Raw genomic sequence first — 12,500 nt, forward strand, 5'->3', positions numbered from 1 at the left:
TTTAACTCGAGTATATTGTCAAAAAAGAGAAAAATAATATGTGGATGCATGAAGTGTTAAAGTGGGCTAATATCCACGGCTTTCCGTAAAAATAGTTTCAAGAAATGTTTTACGCTCAAGAAATCAGACCTTTTCAAAAATATTCCGTCTTTTCCACAAGCATTTAGCAGAATTTTGCGTGGATTCCACTCTTTTATTTGCTGGCTGGTACAGCCTACTGACGTTTTTCTAAAATAAATATTATGGGATAGTGTACCTCTCTCCTCCATTGACTGAAATAAGCCAAGGTAAGAATGGAAAACAAAACGTCAGATAACAAATGCCCATACGAGGCAGTCTTGCATGAGAACCATTTCTAGCAACCCTGCACGCCTCCTCTTCGTCAACAATGCGCTCTTGCTCTTTATAGTAAAATCCACAATGAGAGGCTACACCTCTAGGAAGAGGCAAATGTATTTTTGCTTTTTGCCTTGATCAACCTACCTCTATTTTCACAGGAGACTTCTCAGTATCCATAAGGAATATTTCAAAAGACAAATACCAAGCCACTCCGGTAAAAAGGTCGATTAAGAGCACCCAGGTAGCTCTTATCGAAGGTTTGCCAGTTGGTGTTACTGTGCTAGAGAGTGTGTTGGAATGGCGTCTGGTGAGTGAAGCAGAATTAGCAACCGCAGAATCAGCTGAAGGAGCTTTAGCAAGTGAAGGAACCGCTGAATGGATCATAAGTAAGAGATCTGTTCCTGCTGGTGTTTATCAAGTAAAATTCACAGCTTCCATCAAAATTGGTGATTCATCTTCTTCTGTGATTCTTAAGGCCTTTGATTACGGTTTCATCAAAAGCGTTGCAGGTCCTTTACGGGCCATTATTGACGGGGGAAGCAGTGTGCGATGGGGATCAGCCGAAACTGTGGCGGTAGATGGATCGCTGAGTTATGACGCTGACATTGGTCCTGGAACACATACTGGGGTCAAGTTCACTTGGTCTTGTGCTGATTTCGCAGATAATAGTTCCATGAGCTATGACTGCTTTGGTGCCTTTGCTAATCCTTACATCAACGTCACAATGATTAATATTGACACTTCTAGACTAACAGTTGGAAACACCTATGTTCTTCGTTTAACTGTGACTAAAGATGAGAGACTCTCCTTCGCTGAAATGTCCTTTGAGATAGCCGTAGGAGATATCCCTCAAGTGACATTAAGGTAACAACTGTTTTAAGACATTTTCTTCATTATTAAGTCCGCACAATTTTCTCTTACCTTCTTTGGCTGTTGTACATTGTTTTCGTCGTTAACTACCCTGAAAGCAGGGACTCTCTTACCTCAACCATTGTAAAAGTAGTCATCTCTCATGATCATTAATTAAAATATGTCGACCGCGCAGTCGCAGTCCGGCAAAAACACTGCCAACATCTGCAAATGATTTATGCAAGCACAAATTATCTACAATTATGTCCACTGTCTTTCAGTGAAATCCCCACGAAAGTTCGGTTTTTCCTAATTCTTTTCCCGATCCTGAAAATTTAGACTGCCATCAAGTAAGCCGTGATGCTATCACGGTCTTGAGTCTCCCGCAGTGTCCTTCAAGTCTAAAAGTCCTTCTCTTTATTTAGAGCGGTTGAAAAACTTCAACCAAAGAATAGTTCAGTTAAAAAAGAAACATTCACGGGGACTGTAAAGGTCTAGTTGAAATATTTTTTCTGGGCTTTTTCACCTTTTTAGATGCTTTGTCGATTGTGGTGCCGTAGTGTCTGCATCCAACAAGTTCCGGGTAACATCAGAATGCCCCAATTCGGCTTGTAATGGTTCAGTTTACGAATGGCAACTCACGAAACTGGAAGAGAAATCACAAACGTGGATAAATGTTGCAATTTTGCCGAGCATGACCTCGACTGGAATAACAGCTAAGAACATGATCATCAAGCAAAATGCTCTGCCTCCTAACTCCATGTTTCGTTTGCGACTTATTGTTACATATCCAGTGAGATCTGAAGGGTTTAGTGTGTTAGAATTTGAGACCGCTGGGGAGCCACACGGGGGTGACTGCAGTGCAACACCCACCGAGGGCATAGCTCTTGAAACACAGTTCACATTTGAGTGTCTTGGATGGCAAGATAAAAACACTCCACTTTCATATGAATTTCGAGCGGGAAAGGATCCAATATCTTATGGCAATTCCCCCACGTCTGCGGCAACCGTTCTACCAACTGGGCAGCAAGAAGATGATTACAACTTGGCAATCAATATTTATATCAAAAATGCTGTTGGTGTGGCAGTTGTAAAGATATTGCATGTCAAGGTGAGCACAGTAACAACTGTTTTATTTTTTGATACTGAATTTGTGACTGGACTGAACAAAATCTTACTGTAGAGAGGAGAGGACCACTTCACTAAACATCCTATCTTCTCAGTACATTTCGAGCACCCTGTGGTCGTCGTACTTGCCATCATCAACATTGTCATCATCATCATATCAGCATTGTCATCATCAACATATCAACATTGTCATCATCAACGTATTAACACTGATATCATCATTGCCATCACAATGTTTTCTATTTCACATTCTTAATTCCATCATGCGTAGGTCAAAGGGTCTGCCAAACTTGATCCATGTCTTACACCGGCAGAAACGGTAGGCGAACAGCTACAATCCCTTGTGGTGGGTGAAGGCAACAAGATGGATGGATTTCTGAATAAAGGTGAAGTCAGCCAGGCCGCACAGCTTGCAATGTCTGTCCTGAAAGCTGCCAACGCAAAGTCTTCATGTGGCAATGAATTGAGTACACTTGTCAAAATGGTGGTATGTCGTCATTTAGTTCAATCTATAGATAGTATAGAGTAAGAAATTAGCGGATATTGTTCGATTGTTTAGATTCTTCCTTGTTTAATTTAACATTTCAAAACAACATTTCACTACAATTTCTGGAATAGATATCAGTCACAATCACCGAGAAGTTTACAAATATTCAACCCGCGAGCCTAGAGATGTCTCGCACGATTATGGCGGTGATTAATGCAGCTGGAGGAGGAGGCCCAGCCGGGGGTCATGTGGCGGTAAGTGGCTACATTTTGAATTTTGTTGTCCCTACCGGTCTTCTAATCAGATTTAAGCTCTAGTGTTTTTTCCAATACGTGAAACCAATGGCTTTTCGTTTCGCCACATTGGCGAAGTTACTCATTATACCTTTTGAAGCAAACCGTCATTGCACTTACGCAAGCAACACAATTAAGTAGTTGCATAGAAGCCCAAAAAATATATATAGCGTTGAATTTGACTAGGCCCTTTCTGATTATGCAAGTAAAACTGGCATTTTATGCTCCTAGCAATGCTCGTTTTAGTCCAAAAAATAATCAAATTATGCTCGTTTGGTTTGAAAAATGCTTTGTTTTATTTTGAAGAAAAATACTCTACCAAACTGAATAAGGCATCACATGTGTTTTACCAGCAGTGGATTCCAAAGATCGCTCTCGAGCTATTTGTGTATAAGAGCTGGCCCATTTTCTGCTTCGCGACCTCCTTCTATGACCTGCAAGTCACTTCTACGGCACGTCACCCAAGCCAAAATCAAGGCACGTAAAGTTGACCATTTGTGGCTTTGTAGCACTGATACTAAGCACTCGTTCGAGATTGGTTCGCTTTTTAAAATGTTTGTTTTTCTTCATTTTTTTAAGAATGAAGTAAGCTACTCCAAGTAATTTTCATGAAATTTTCAGGGAACAAGGCGTTGATGACGCTTTTTCTTTCATGGCTTGTATCACTTCTTGACGATGGCGTGGCTAAACGCCATCTTAATTTGATTTTTAGCAAGGGTAAGGCGCACCTATGCAAACTAACCGCTGACTAGCTACGCGTTTTTCCAAGTCACAACAGCATACAGTTGAAAAGCTTGGAAACTTGGAGTCTCCTAAAGGTCTTAAGAAGTGATAAAACACCAAACACAAGCAAAGTTATGCTTTTGACAACAAAAATGTAGCTAAAATAGGCGGAAAATGCTAAATTACGCTGGTAGATCTTTTGAGAAAAAGTGTCCAAAAAATGCTTCGTAAAGCCAAATTATGCTGTAGAAAATGCTAGCATAATCGTGAAGGGCCTAAATTGGACATTACGATGGCTGAGCACGTTGTTTCGAGCAACGACGACGTGAACAAGAACGGCAAACTCTCAAAAAGGCCTTTTCAGAACTGCGACATGAAAGGACCCAGTTTAGACTTTTGTGGAGGAAGTGAGAGCACGACGACAATTGTCCACTTTTGTTATCAAAGTGTTTTATGAGAGTTCCATTCGACAGATTTTAATTGCGGAACGAGTTAGAATAATCGGAATATGATCGGGAATTTACGGGGTTTTTTTCCGGTGAAGTTATTGTTATTAATAATGATTTTGAGAAATATAGACATGTAAAAACCAGCGATATAATGTTAAATTCGGCGACCTCATGACGCCATTATCAAGGAGTTGGAAATGAATATGCGAGTTCATAAAAGATATAAAATACGTACTACCAAATTTGCATAAGTGAAGAAGAGCTAGACAAAGATTCAATCCGTGCTAAATTATTTGTCTTTGTCTGTGTCTAGCTCTTCTTCACTTATGCAAATTTGGACTATTTTATATCTTTTACGAACTCGCATATTTATTTCCAACTCCTTGATAACGGCGTCATGAGGTCGCCAAAACGTCAGAAATTTAACATTATTTCGCTGCTTTTTACAAATCGAAGTTATTGTTCTCAAAGAATTTGCTCAGTGTCCCCATAGATATCCAACAGAATAAATCCCTTTGACCATTCACTACTTGCACAATCCGTTAATACAATCCGTTTTGGGGAGTTCTTTACATAAAAAACAATGGATATCCTGTTCACTGAAGCATAATACAGTCCCAAGAGTAAATAACTTATATTTCTTTTATGTAAAGAACCCCCCCCCCCCTCCCTCCCAAAAAAAAAACCGGATTGCATTATGGGGTCGTGCAAGTAGTGAATGCACTGGAGGGGTCCTCAGTCCTATATAGTTCGATCTAATTCCAAAATTCTCTCATAAGCAATCTATTGGGCCTTATTATTTCGACACACTTATCGTAGGAGTTAGCGTTAAAAGTGACAGAGACTGCGACAAAAGAACTTGAAAATTCTCTCAACGACCCTGAAGAGCTCTTTACTTCTGAAGTAGAAGAGGCAGCTGTTGGTGTCACTGGAGTCCTAAAGAACGTCTTTAAGTCTTCAGCAGGCACGCGTAGTCAAGACGCTGAATCAACTCCGGAGCACGTTTCATCTACAAAGGTACTTGTCAACTATTTGTCCCGAGCCAAAGTCAGGTCTCAAATTCACAAATAGCAGATTTCGAACACCGGCAAGCAGACTTTACATAAAATAAACAGCTCAACTACTATCTAAACGGTATTTTGTTTTGTGAGTATAGTAGCTAAAGCATTTGAAATATATGTAATATATTTAAAAAGAAATGGGATATCATTATGCTGTAACTGGAAATTGAGATCCGATTAGATAACTGGTATATTTGATTAATGTCCACTTTATTCAGTCGGCCGGTAAGATCAAAGCAAGAAATGATGCATCTTTAAAACATTTAGATATGTCAGTATTTCTCACAGTAGGACGGCTCTGGCTCCCAAATTGACACTTTTTCTAATGAGGTTGTTGGAATTGACCCAGAGAACTTTGGCGACTTTGCCCTGTTATACAACGCGGTCTCAGGTCATATTCTTAACACATAATCGCGCGTCGGATATGAGATCGTATATCCGGAGTTTAAGTTCTACGACGCGGCGGTAACGAAAACGTCATTTAAAATTGCAACTTCAGGTTATTAATCTTTTTCGTCATAATGTCGGTTTGTCTATCTTCTAAAAACTAGCGAAACGTTCCAGGAACGGAATTCGGAGGTGCGGTGTTGACTGATCTATGACGGAAAATGCAAATTTGCTGCCTTGTGTTCACGTTCTCCATAAAACATGAGAATTAGTCATTTCACGTCGCAGATTTGCCGAAAACGTGAAAGAAATGTATAAAAACGAAAAATGCACGTGCAAAGCTATTGTTTTTGCTCATCAAATATGCACAACTTGTGGCGTTTTCGTTGCCGTCTTAAACTCACTAATAGCCAACAAGGTGTGCAGCATCTTGTTGGCTATAACCAGTGTCATATCATCTCAACAAGCGCAAATGAAATAATTGTTTTATTAAATGTTCATTAAATTCTGAACGCTTGGACAATTAGACTAACCGATAAACGACGAGACAACCGACAACCGTATGATCATATTAGGTCATACCAGAAACCCATAGGGGTTGAAACGTTTAACGGCCCCTTGTGTGCTGGGAAACAAGCTTCTGAATATTCAATTTGCTAAGTACCATATTTGGAACAACAAGAGCGAGGGGTTTCCAAATATGGTACTTAGCACTGAAACATTCAACCAATCAGTTCGCATTGAATATTCGGAAGCTGTGAACGCGCGTTACACGTTTCAACCCTTATGGGTTTCTGGTCCTACGGTATATTTAACAATTATTCCATGAGCGCGCGTTGAATATATATGAGATGGTAAATGACCAACGAGGCGCGTAGCACCGAGTTGGCTATAACCACTCTCATATCCAACAAGCGCGAATGGAATAATTGTTTTATTAAATTCCTTAAACTCCAAAAGATTAGAAGTACGAAATACGAGCTAAAAAAGAGAGAAAATCCTAGAGAAATCGACTATTGTTGATTAAGATGCGATGGTGTGTAATAACTGGTGGTCAGACAGACGCAGGCTCTTTTCTTACCTTTTCGCGTATCTCTAAGCTTCGAAATTGATCCAAACTTTCCACAAAAACGTTTTTTTTTTTCGCTTTATACCGAGACAAATTTCGCTTTCTGGCGAAAAAATTTTTAGTTTAGCAACGCTAAGCGCAATCATTTACCATATAAGGTCAAACTAAGGTATATGAGCTGATAACCGAGATTGAGTGAACCAATCACAGCACGAGAATTGCATTATCCGAGGTTGAGAATTTAATAATTAATGATAACCGATATTGAGTGAACCAATCAGAAAGCTAGAAACGAATATCCGAGGTCGAATATTTAATAATAATTATTAGACATGCTTTTTTTCTCTGTGATTGAAGGGAAATGTCGAAAGGGCTACACAGAACTTGAACAATGTGAGTGATGCACTTCTTGGTCGTCTGGTACCATCAGAAAGCATGCTGCTCAAGACAGATGACCTGGTGGTAGCTCTCAAGAAGGTCTCCTCAGATGATATAAAAGGCCTCAGTATGGAAGAGGGTTCCTCAAAATTTAAAATGCCTAGAGATCTTGGAACTGTTGCTTCTGGCGGTAGCGTGAATACAAAGGTTATGAGTTAAATGTCTTTTTGTAATAATAGGATATTTGAACGAAGGAGAGAATGAAGTGATCCTCGCTCATTAATTATAACTGGACAATTTAAGCAACTGTCCTTAATAGACACCCACAAAATTATTGTGCTTTATAGACACCCGCAAAATTCAGGTGGCTTCAATGGGTTCGAAACCCATGGCTATGCGATGCCAGTGCAGTGATCTACCAACTGAATGTTTTCAGGTGTCTATAAAAAGCGAAATTAGCTTAAATTGTCCAGACAAGTGCCAGGCTATCGTTTCCAGAGTCTCTTCCAAAGAGTGGAATCAGTAAGGGGGAAATGGGCTGAGGACTGTGCGCAGAGATCGCACTTTGGTAAGTTATGAACCGGAAAGGTCAGTCAAGTTAAACGTGCCGGTGTCCTGCTACCTTTGCAGATGATGGCTGTCAGTTTTAATCCTTACAACTGGGACAAGAGCAGCAAAGCGATACAATCAAGTGTCGTCAGTCTCGAGTTAAAAAGTGGTAAATCAAAGATCAATGTGTCGAATCTCCATGAAGATATTGTCATAGTGGTTCCGATTTACAGTCAACCAAAGAACAATGCTAACAATAGTAAAGCACTGGAACACCGCTTCCTGAAGCCCAACCAAATGGTACTCCATTCTTATTACACGGAGCTGTCGGACATCCCCGTGACAATAGAAATGAGTGTTCACGAAAGTGACGTTTTTGTTGAATTATTTGTTAAACTTGGATCAAGACCTGCTATTGATGACTTTGATCACAACTTCACCATTTTCTTCAAAGAAACTTGTAAGGCCACTGTCGAAGGAAACAAAACATGCTCTTTTGAGAAAAACTCTGTTACAGTTGTGCCAACTAAGACAGGGTTACTTTATGTTGGGATCATCGGAAGAAAGAATTCTACTCAACACACCAGAAATCGAAGATCGTGTTTTGGTCACGGTCGTCAAAGACGATCATGTGTTGGCTTCAAAGATCCACCACCCAAGGCAATCGCAAAAACAATTGTTCCCGAGTACGACCATTCCACGGATGTGAATTATACCATAACTATAACTCAGTCAAGTTGCCTGTATTGGTCTGAAGATAAGGATAAGTGGACATCAGATGGTTGCAAGGTACACCTACGATTGCCACACAATATTTATATTAGAGGTTACGAATAAGTTAAAAGGCACCAGAAATGAAGCGAGGCCTTACACTACTGTGAATGTGATGAGTGCCATTTACATATATAAACGCTAATAAAAGGACAACACTCATTTCCACATAAATAAACTATTTGACTTTGCTAAAACTGCCATTTCTTGTGTACGCAATAGAATCTGGCACCTCCCACTGTATTTGTCTTTTATCGTTACTAATCGGCTTTTCCTAGGAGAGCGGGATAAAGGAAAACACGATCATGTCACGCGAGTGTCAAAAACCGACATTTCTGCGCATGACCTCTATTCATGCCTACAACAATGAGATCCAGGAGAAAAACCTCCACGATATTTTTGCAGCAGTCATCTATGGTGGATTCTTGGTCGCGTCTTTAAAATAAGGCGCAATGATTTCAAAACAATTAACCCTAAGTTTTTGAATAGCAATCCATTTCGATCCTTGCCATCACTTGCGCAGAAAGCATCTCGAAGAAACGAAAGTCAGATAGGCAACTATTTTACCGACGTGGCAATAGACCATATTCGTATTCCCAGTATTGGACTGGAACTAGCTTGCAATAGAGGCTAATGCGGGGGAATATATTAAAAAGTATTTGCATTTGAAAAGATTTCCCCGCATTAGCCTCCGTTGCAAGCTAGTTCCAGTCCAATACTGAGAATACGAATATGGTCTAAATAGCAATGTTTTCATTTCATGTACAACGCGATTAGGTTGAAATAACGTAACAATCTTCAATAAATGGAGCCAGATTGCAAGTGTGTAGATACATTTTCCTGAATGATTTGTTCACAGGTTGATGTGAGGTCAAATTCAACCCACCTCATTTGTCGCTGTAATCACTTAACCTCGTTTGGAGGAAATTTCATTCAGGCACCAAACCCAATCGACTTTGACAAAGTCTTCGCTGAATTTGGTAATCTTGCTGAAAGCGGTAATATATCAGTGTTAGTGACAATTTGCTGCGCGTTTCTTATTTACTTGGTTGTGGTTGTCTTTGCCAGAAGAGCAGACAAAAAAGATGACAGCAAGGTCAGTGATATTTGCACATAAAACAAATCATCTGGTCATAGCTATTTCCCGTTTTTTTTTTTGAATTCTTGTTCTTTTTAAGATAACTGATGAAAGCAGAAAGATGTAAATAGTATGACGTTAAAATTGAACATCGATTGGTGAACATCCACAGATGGCCAATTCTTCAACCATGAACTCTTAAGAAATATGCAAAATTTACATGAGGCCAAAAAGTTGTGAGCGATACTGACAGTAATGGAGAGTGTATTGATTAGGCTTTCTGGGCTGAGCCATTTTTAACATGAAAACACTGTGAAAAGCATTGTTAATTTGTAGCCCTTTTTCAACAAACGCGGATTTTAAATAGCCTTGGAAGTCAAAATTTGCAATCATCACATATTAACACTTTAGAAAAGAAACAGCTTTCCTTTCTCGAATCATTGATTTGTGACAAAGCTGAAACGCGTTTTACATGAGTGTTTGAAACAAGTAATCCAACAAGTAATCAATTTGCACTCTCCCAACGGTCTCCTGAATTACCTCGTTAGTCTTTGAAAAAAAACACTTATCTTTTTTTTTCACATTTTCTCAAATATTCTTGTGGTGTGACTCGATGACAGAATGTCTGCGAAAGGGGTTGATTCCACTGCTTTCCTTCTGTAAGAATATTACATCCATGTCCAATATAAGGTTTTATTTGCAAACGTTTAATTCTTCTTTCTTTCTTTTTTATTTCCTCCACACACTAGCTGGTATCATTTTCCCTTTGTTGTAGGTGTGTCTTCCAAAATACGTGACCATCGTTAAAGAAGGCAGCTATTACTACGACATGGTAATTGGCACTGGAGTCTGGAGAAACTCCGGAACAACAGCTAATGTAACCATCACCATAAAGGGAGAAATGGGGGAACTAAAACAAGTCCCTCTTCGAAGTAAAAATGATTCCTGTGACATATTTGCGCGAGGAAGTATCAGCGGGCTTGTGTTAATCACCGGTGAATCCCTGGGATCTCTGAAAGAAGTCACTTTGGAACACGACAACACAGGAGAAAGTCCGTCGTGGTTCGTTGAAAATATAACAATAAGAGACAGGCAGACGGAGGAAAAATGGATATTTTCAGTTAATAGATGGCTCGCTGTAGAAAAGGATGATGGTTTGATAGAAGTCACTGTAAGCAATAAGACTCTAGCCACGTTTTCATCTCAGGTTCGCTGGCGTTTTGGAAGAAAAATTGCCGATAGTCATCTATGGATGTCAGTGTTTAGTAAAGCATCTAGCAGTACATTCACTCGTGTGCAAAGAGCCTCGTGCTGTCTGTCTTTTCTATTTAGCGCCATGATTGCCAATGCACTGTTTTACAATATTGGCGGCAAATCTGACGCAGCTGCTATACATGTCGGACCTTTCAAGTTTACACTTAGACAGATCGTGATCGGAATACAAAGCGGGATAATAGTTGCACCTGTTAATGTTCTTATCGTTTTCCTTTTCCAGTCGAGTAGACCAAGCAGCGGAATTAAAGACAAGTATAATGACACTCACCAGACTCAAAAACTGATTGATCAAGTCAAGGACACCGGATGCACGTTGCCCCACTTCTGCGTGTACTTTGCGTGGTTTCTTTGCTGTGCCACAACGCTGACGGCATCCACGTTTACCTTGTTTTATAGCTTAATGTGGGGAAAAGACGTTGCTGAGCAATGGCTTTCTTCTATTTTGGTATCCAATGGCCAAGATATTTTCGTTGTGCAACCACTCAAGGTCATGTTCGCTGTCGTTGCGGTGTCATTACTATTTCTTAGGACCAAACAAAAGGATAAACTTCCGGGAGCAGAGAGCGAGGAAGGTGACACGTGCGAGGATGATGTGGACTTTCTGATTGATCACCCAAAAGAAAAGTTTAAGCGATCAAGATTGGCACTGATGCGGGAGAGAACCAGAAAGGAAGTAAAGTTGGCCGGAATGTCCAAAGAAATAATAATACATCTGATATTTGTGTTTTTCCTGGCGATTGTTTGCTATGGTAACAAGAACAGTCATCGCTTTTTGATGACCACTACATTGATTACTCCATTCACGAAATTTGATAAGGTAAAACGCCATTTTGTGCAACTTAAGGAGGGTGCCTACTATTGTTATTGCACATACGTTCTGCGCATCTCGAGATACTCGGATTTCCTATGGGTGGTGCTTATTAATACAGGGTTCAAGACCATGCGGAGAAAGCAGATCTTAGCAAGTGCTCTTGGTATCCAAAAAATAAAATTGGGGGTAACCACGCATTTTTCAGAGATAATTAAGCTTCACTTTGGAAAAGAACGCCATACATTGTATTTTAAAGCTCTTTACAAATATTGCTGATTAATTATCTTCGAGAAATGCGTGGTTATCCCCAATTTTCTTTTTGGATGTCAATAACACTTGTTAAGATCTGCTTTTCCCACATATTCAGTAAACCGTGCAAAAATATTTTTGAATTAGTAGGCACCGTTCTTAATGTAGCTTTTCGTTTGCGGTACGAGCCACATGATTTTCGAATTGGCAAAAAACCTGCTAATTTCAACTGAAGACAGGCAAATTTTAACAAAAGCACACAAAATTTTGTCTTTTCACTAAACCGAACACAGCTATTTCATCGCCAGATGCTTATTTACTATAATCAAATCAATATCTGCATCATCTCACTTGGAGTCCCTTAGTCGCGTAGTGAGTGCTTAGTACGGTAAAAGCAACCAGATTCTTCTCCTGACCTTGGATTTGAGTATGCGCGCGTCCCACAAATGTAAAACAAAGTGCTCAAAGGATCTTCAATCAGGCGGTCTTCCAAGTAGATTTAGATTAAAAAGTTTATTTCAATTAACGTTTTTGAGAACGCTTTCATTAGTTTTAAGGATACTGAATGGCCTCTTGAAAGGCAGTTTCTAGCACTTGTTACCGA

The 12,500-nt window shown here is 39.7% G+C and overlaps 4 protein-coding genes across 4 annotated transcripts in view; all 4 read left to right on the forward strand.

Annotated features, from left to right (window-relative positions):
* The window catches only part of LOC138052247 (serine/threonine-protein kinase/endoribonuclease IRE2-like), a 413,063-nt gene that overhangs the window by 302,847 nt on the left and 97,716 nt on the right, over window positions 1–12,500 (forward strand). The gene's annotated exons all lie outside the window — the stretch shown is intronic.
* The window catches only part of LOC138052255 (BTB/POZ domain-containing protein 6-like), a 246,290-nt gene that overhangs the window by 47,162 nt on the left and 186,628 nt on the right, over window positions 1–12,500 (forward strand). The window lies entirely within an intron of this gene.
* The window catches only part of LOC138053990 (polycystin-1-like protein 2), a 293,920-nt gene that overhangs the window by 23,102 nt on the left and 258,318 nt on the right, over window positions 1–12,500 (forward strand). The window lies entirely within an intron of this gene.
* The window catches only part of LOC138051056 (polycystin-1-like protein 2), a 23,164-nt gene that overhangs the window by 401 nt on the left and 10,263 nt on the right, over window positions 1–12,500 (forward strand). Inside the window, exons 3-11 of the mRNA XM_068897225.1 lie at window positions 498–1,203; window positions 1,723–2,299; window positions 2,588–2,803; window positions 2,935–3,057; window positions 5,088–5,291; window positions 7,143–7,370; window positions 7,794–8,501; window positions 9,343–9,579; window positions 10,337–11,653. Of these exons, the coding sequence (XP_068753326.1) occupies window positions 498–1,203; window positions 1,723–2,299; window positions 2,588–2,803; window positions 2,935–3,057; window positions 5,088–5,291; window positions 7,143–7,370; window positions 7,794–8,501; window positions 9,343–9,579; window positions 10,337–11,653 (4,316 nt within the window). The remainder of the gene's footprint in view (window positions 1–497; window positions 1,204–1,722; window positions 2,300–2,587; window positions 2,804–2,934; window positions 3,058–5,087; window positions 5,292–7,142; window positions 7,371–7,793; window positions 8,502–9,342; window positions 9,580–10,336; window positions 11,654–12,500) is intronic.

This window comes from Montipora capricornis, chromosome 6 (assembly GCF_036669925.1).
Source record: "Montipora capricornis isolate CH-2021 chromosome 6, ASM3666992v2, whole genome shotgun sequence".
Classification (NCBI taxonomy): domain Eukaryota; kingdom Metazoa; phylum Cnidaria; class Anthozoa; order Scleractinia; family Acroporidae; genus Montipora; species Montipora capricornis.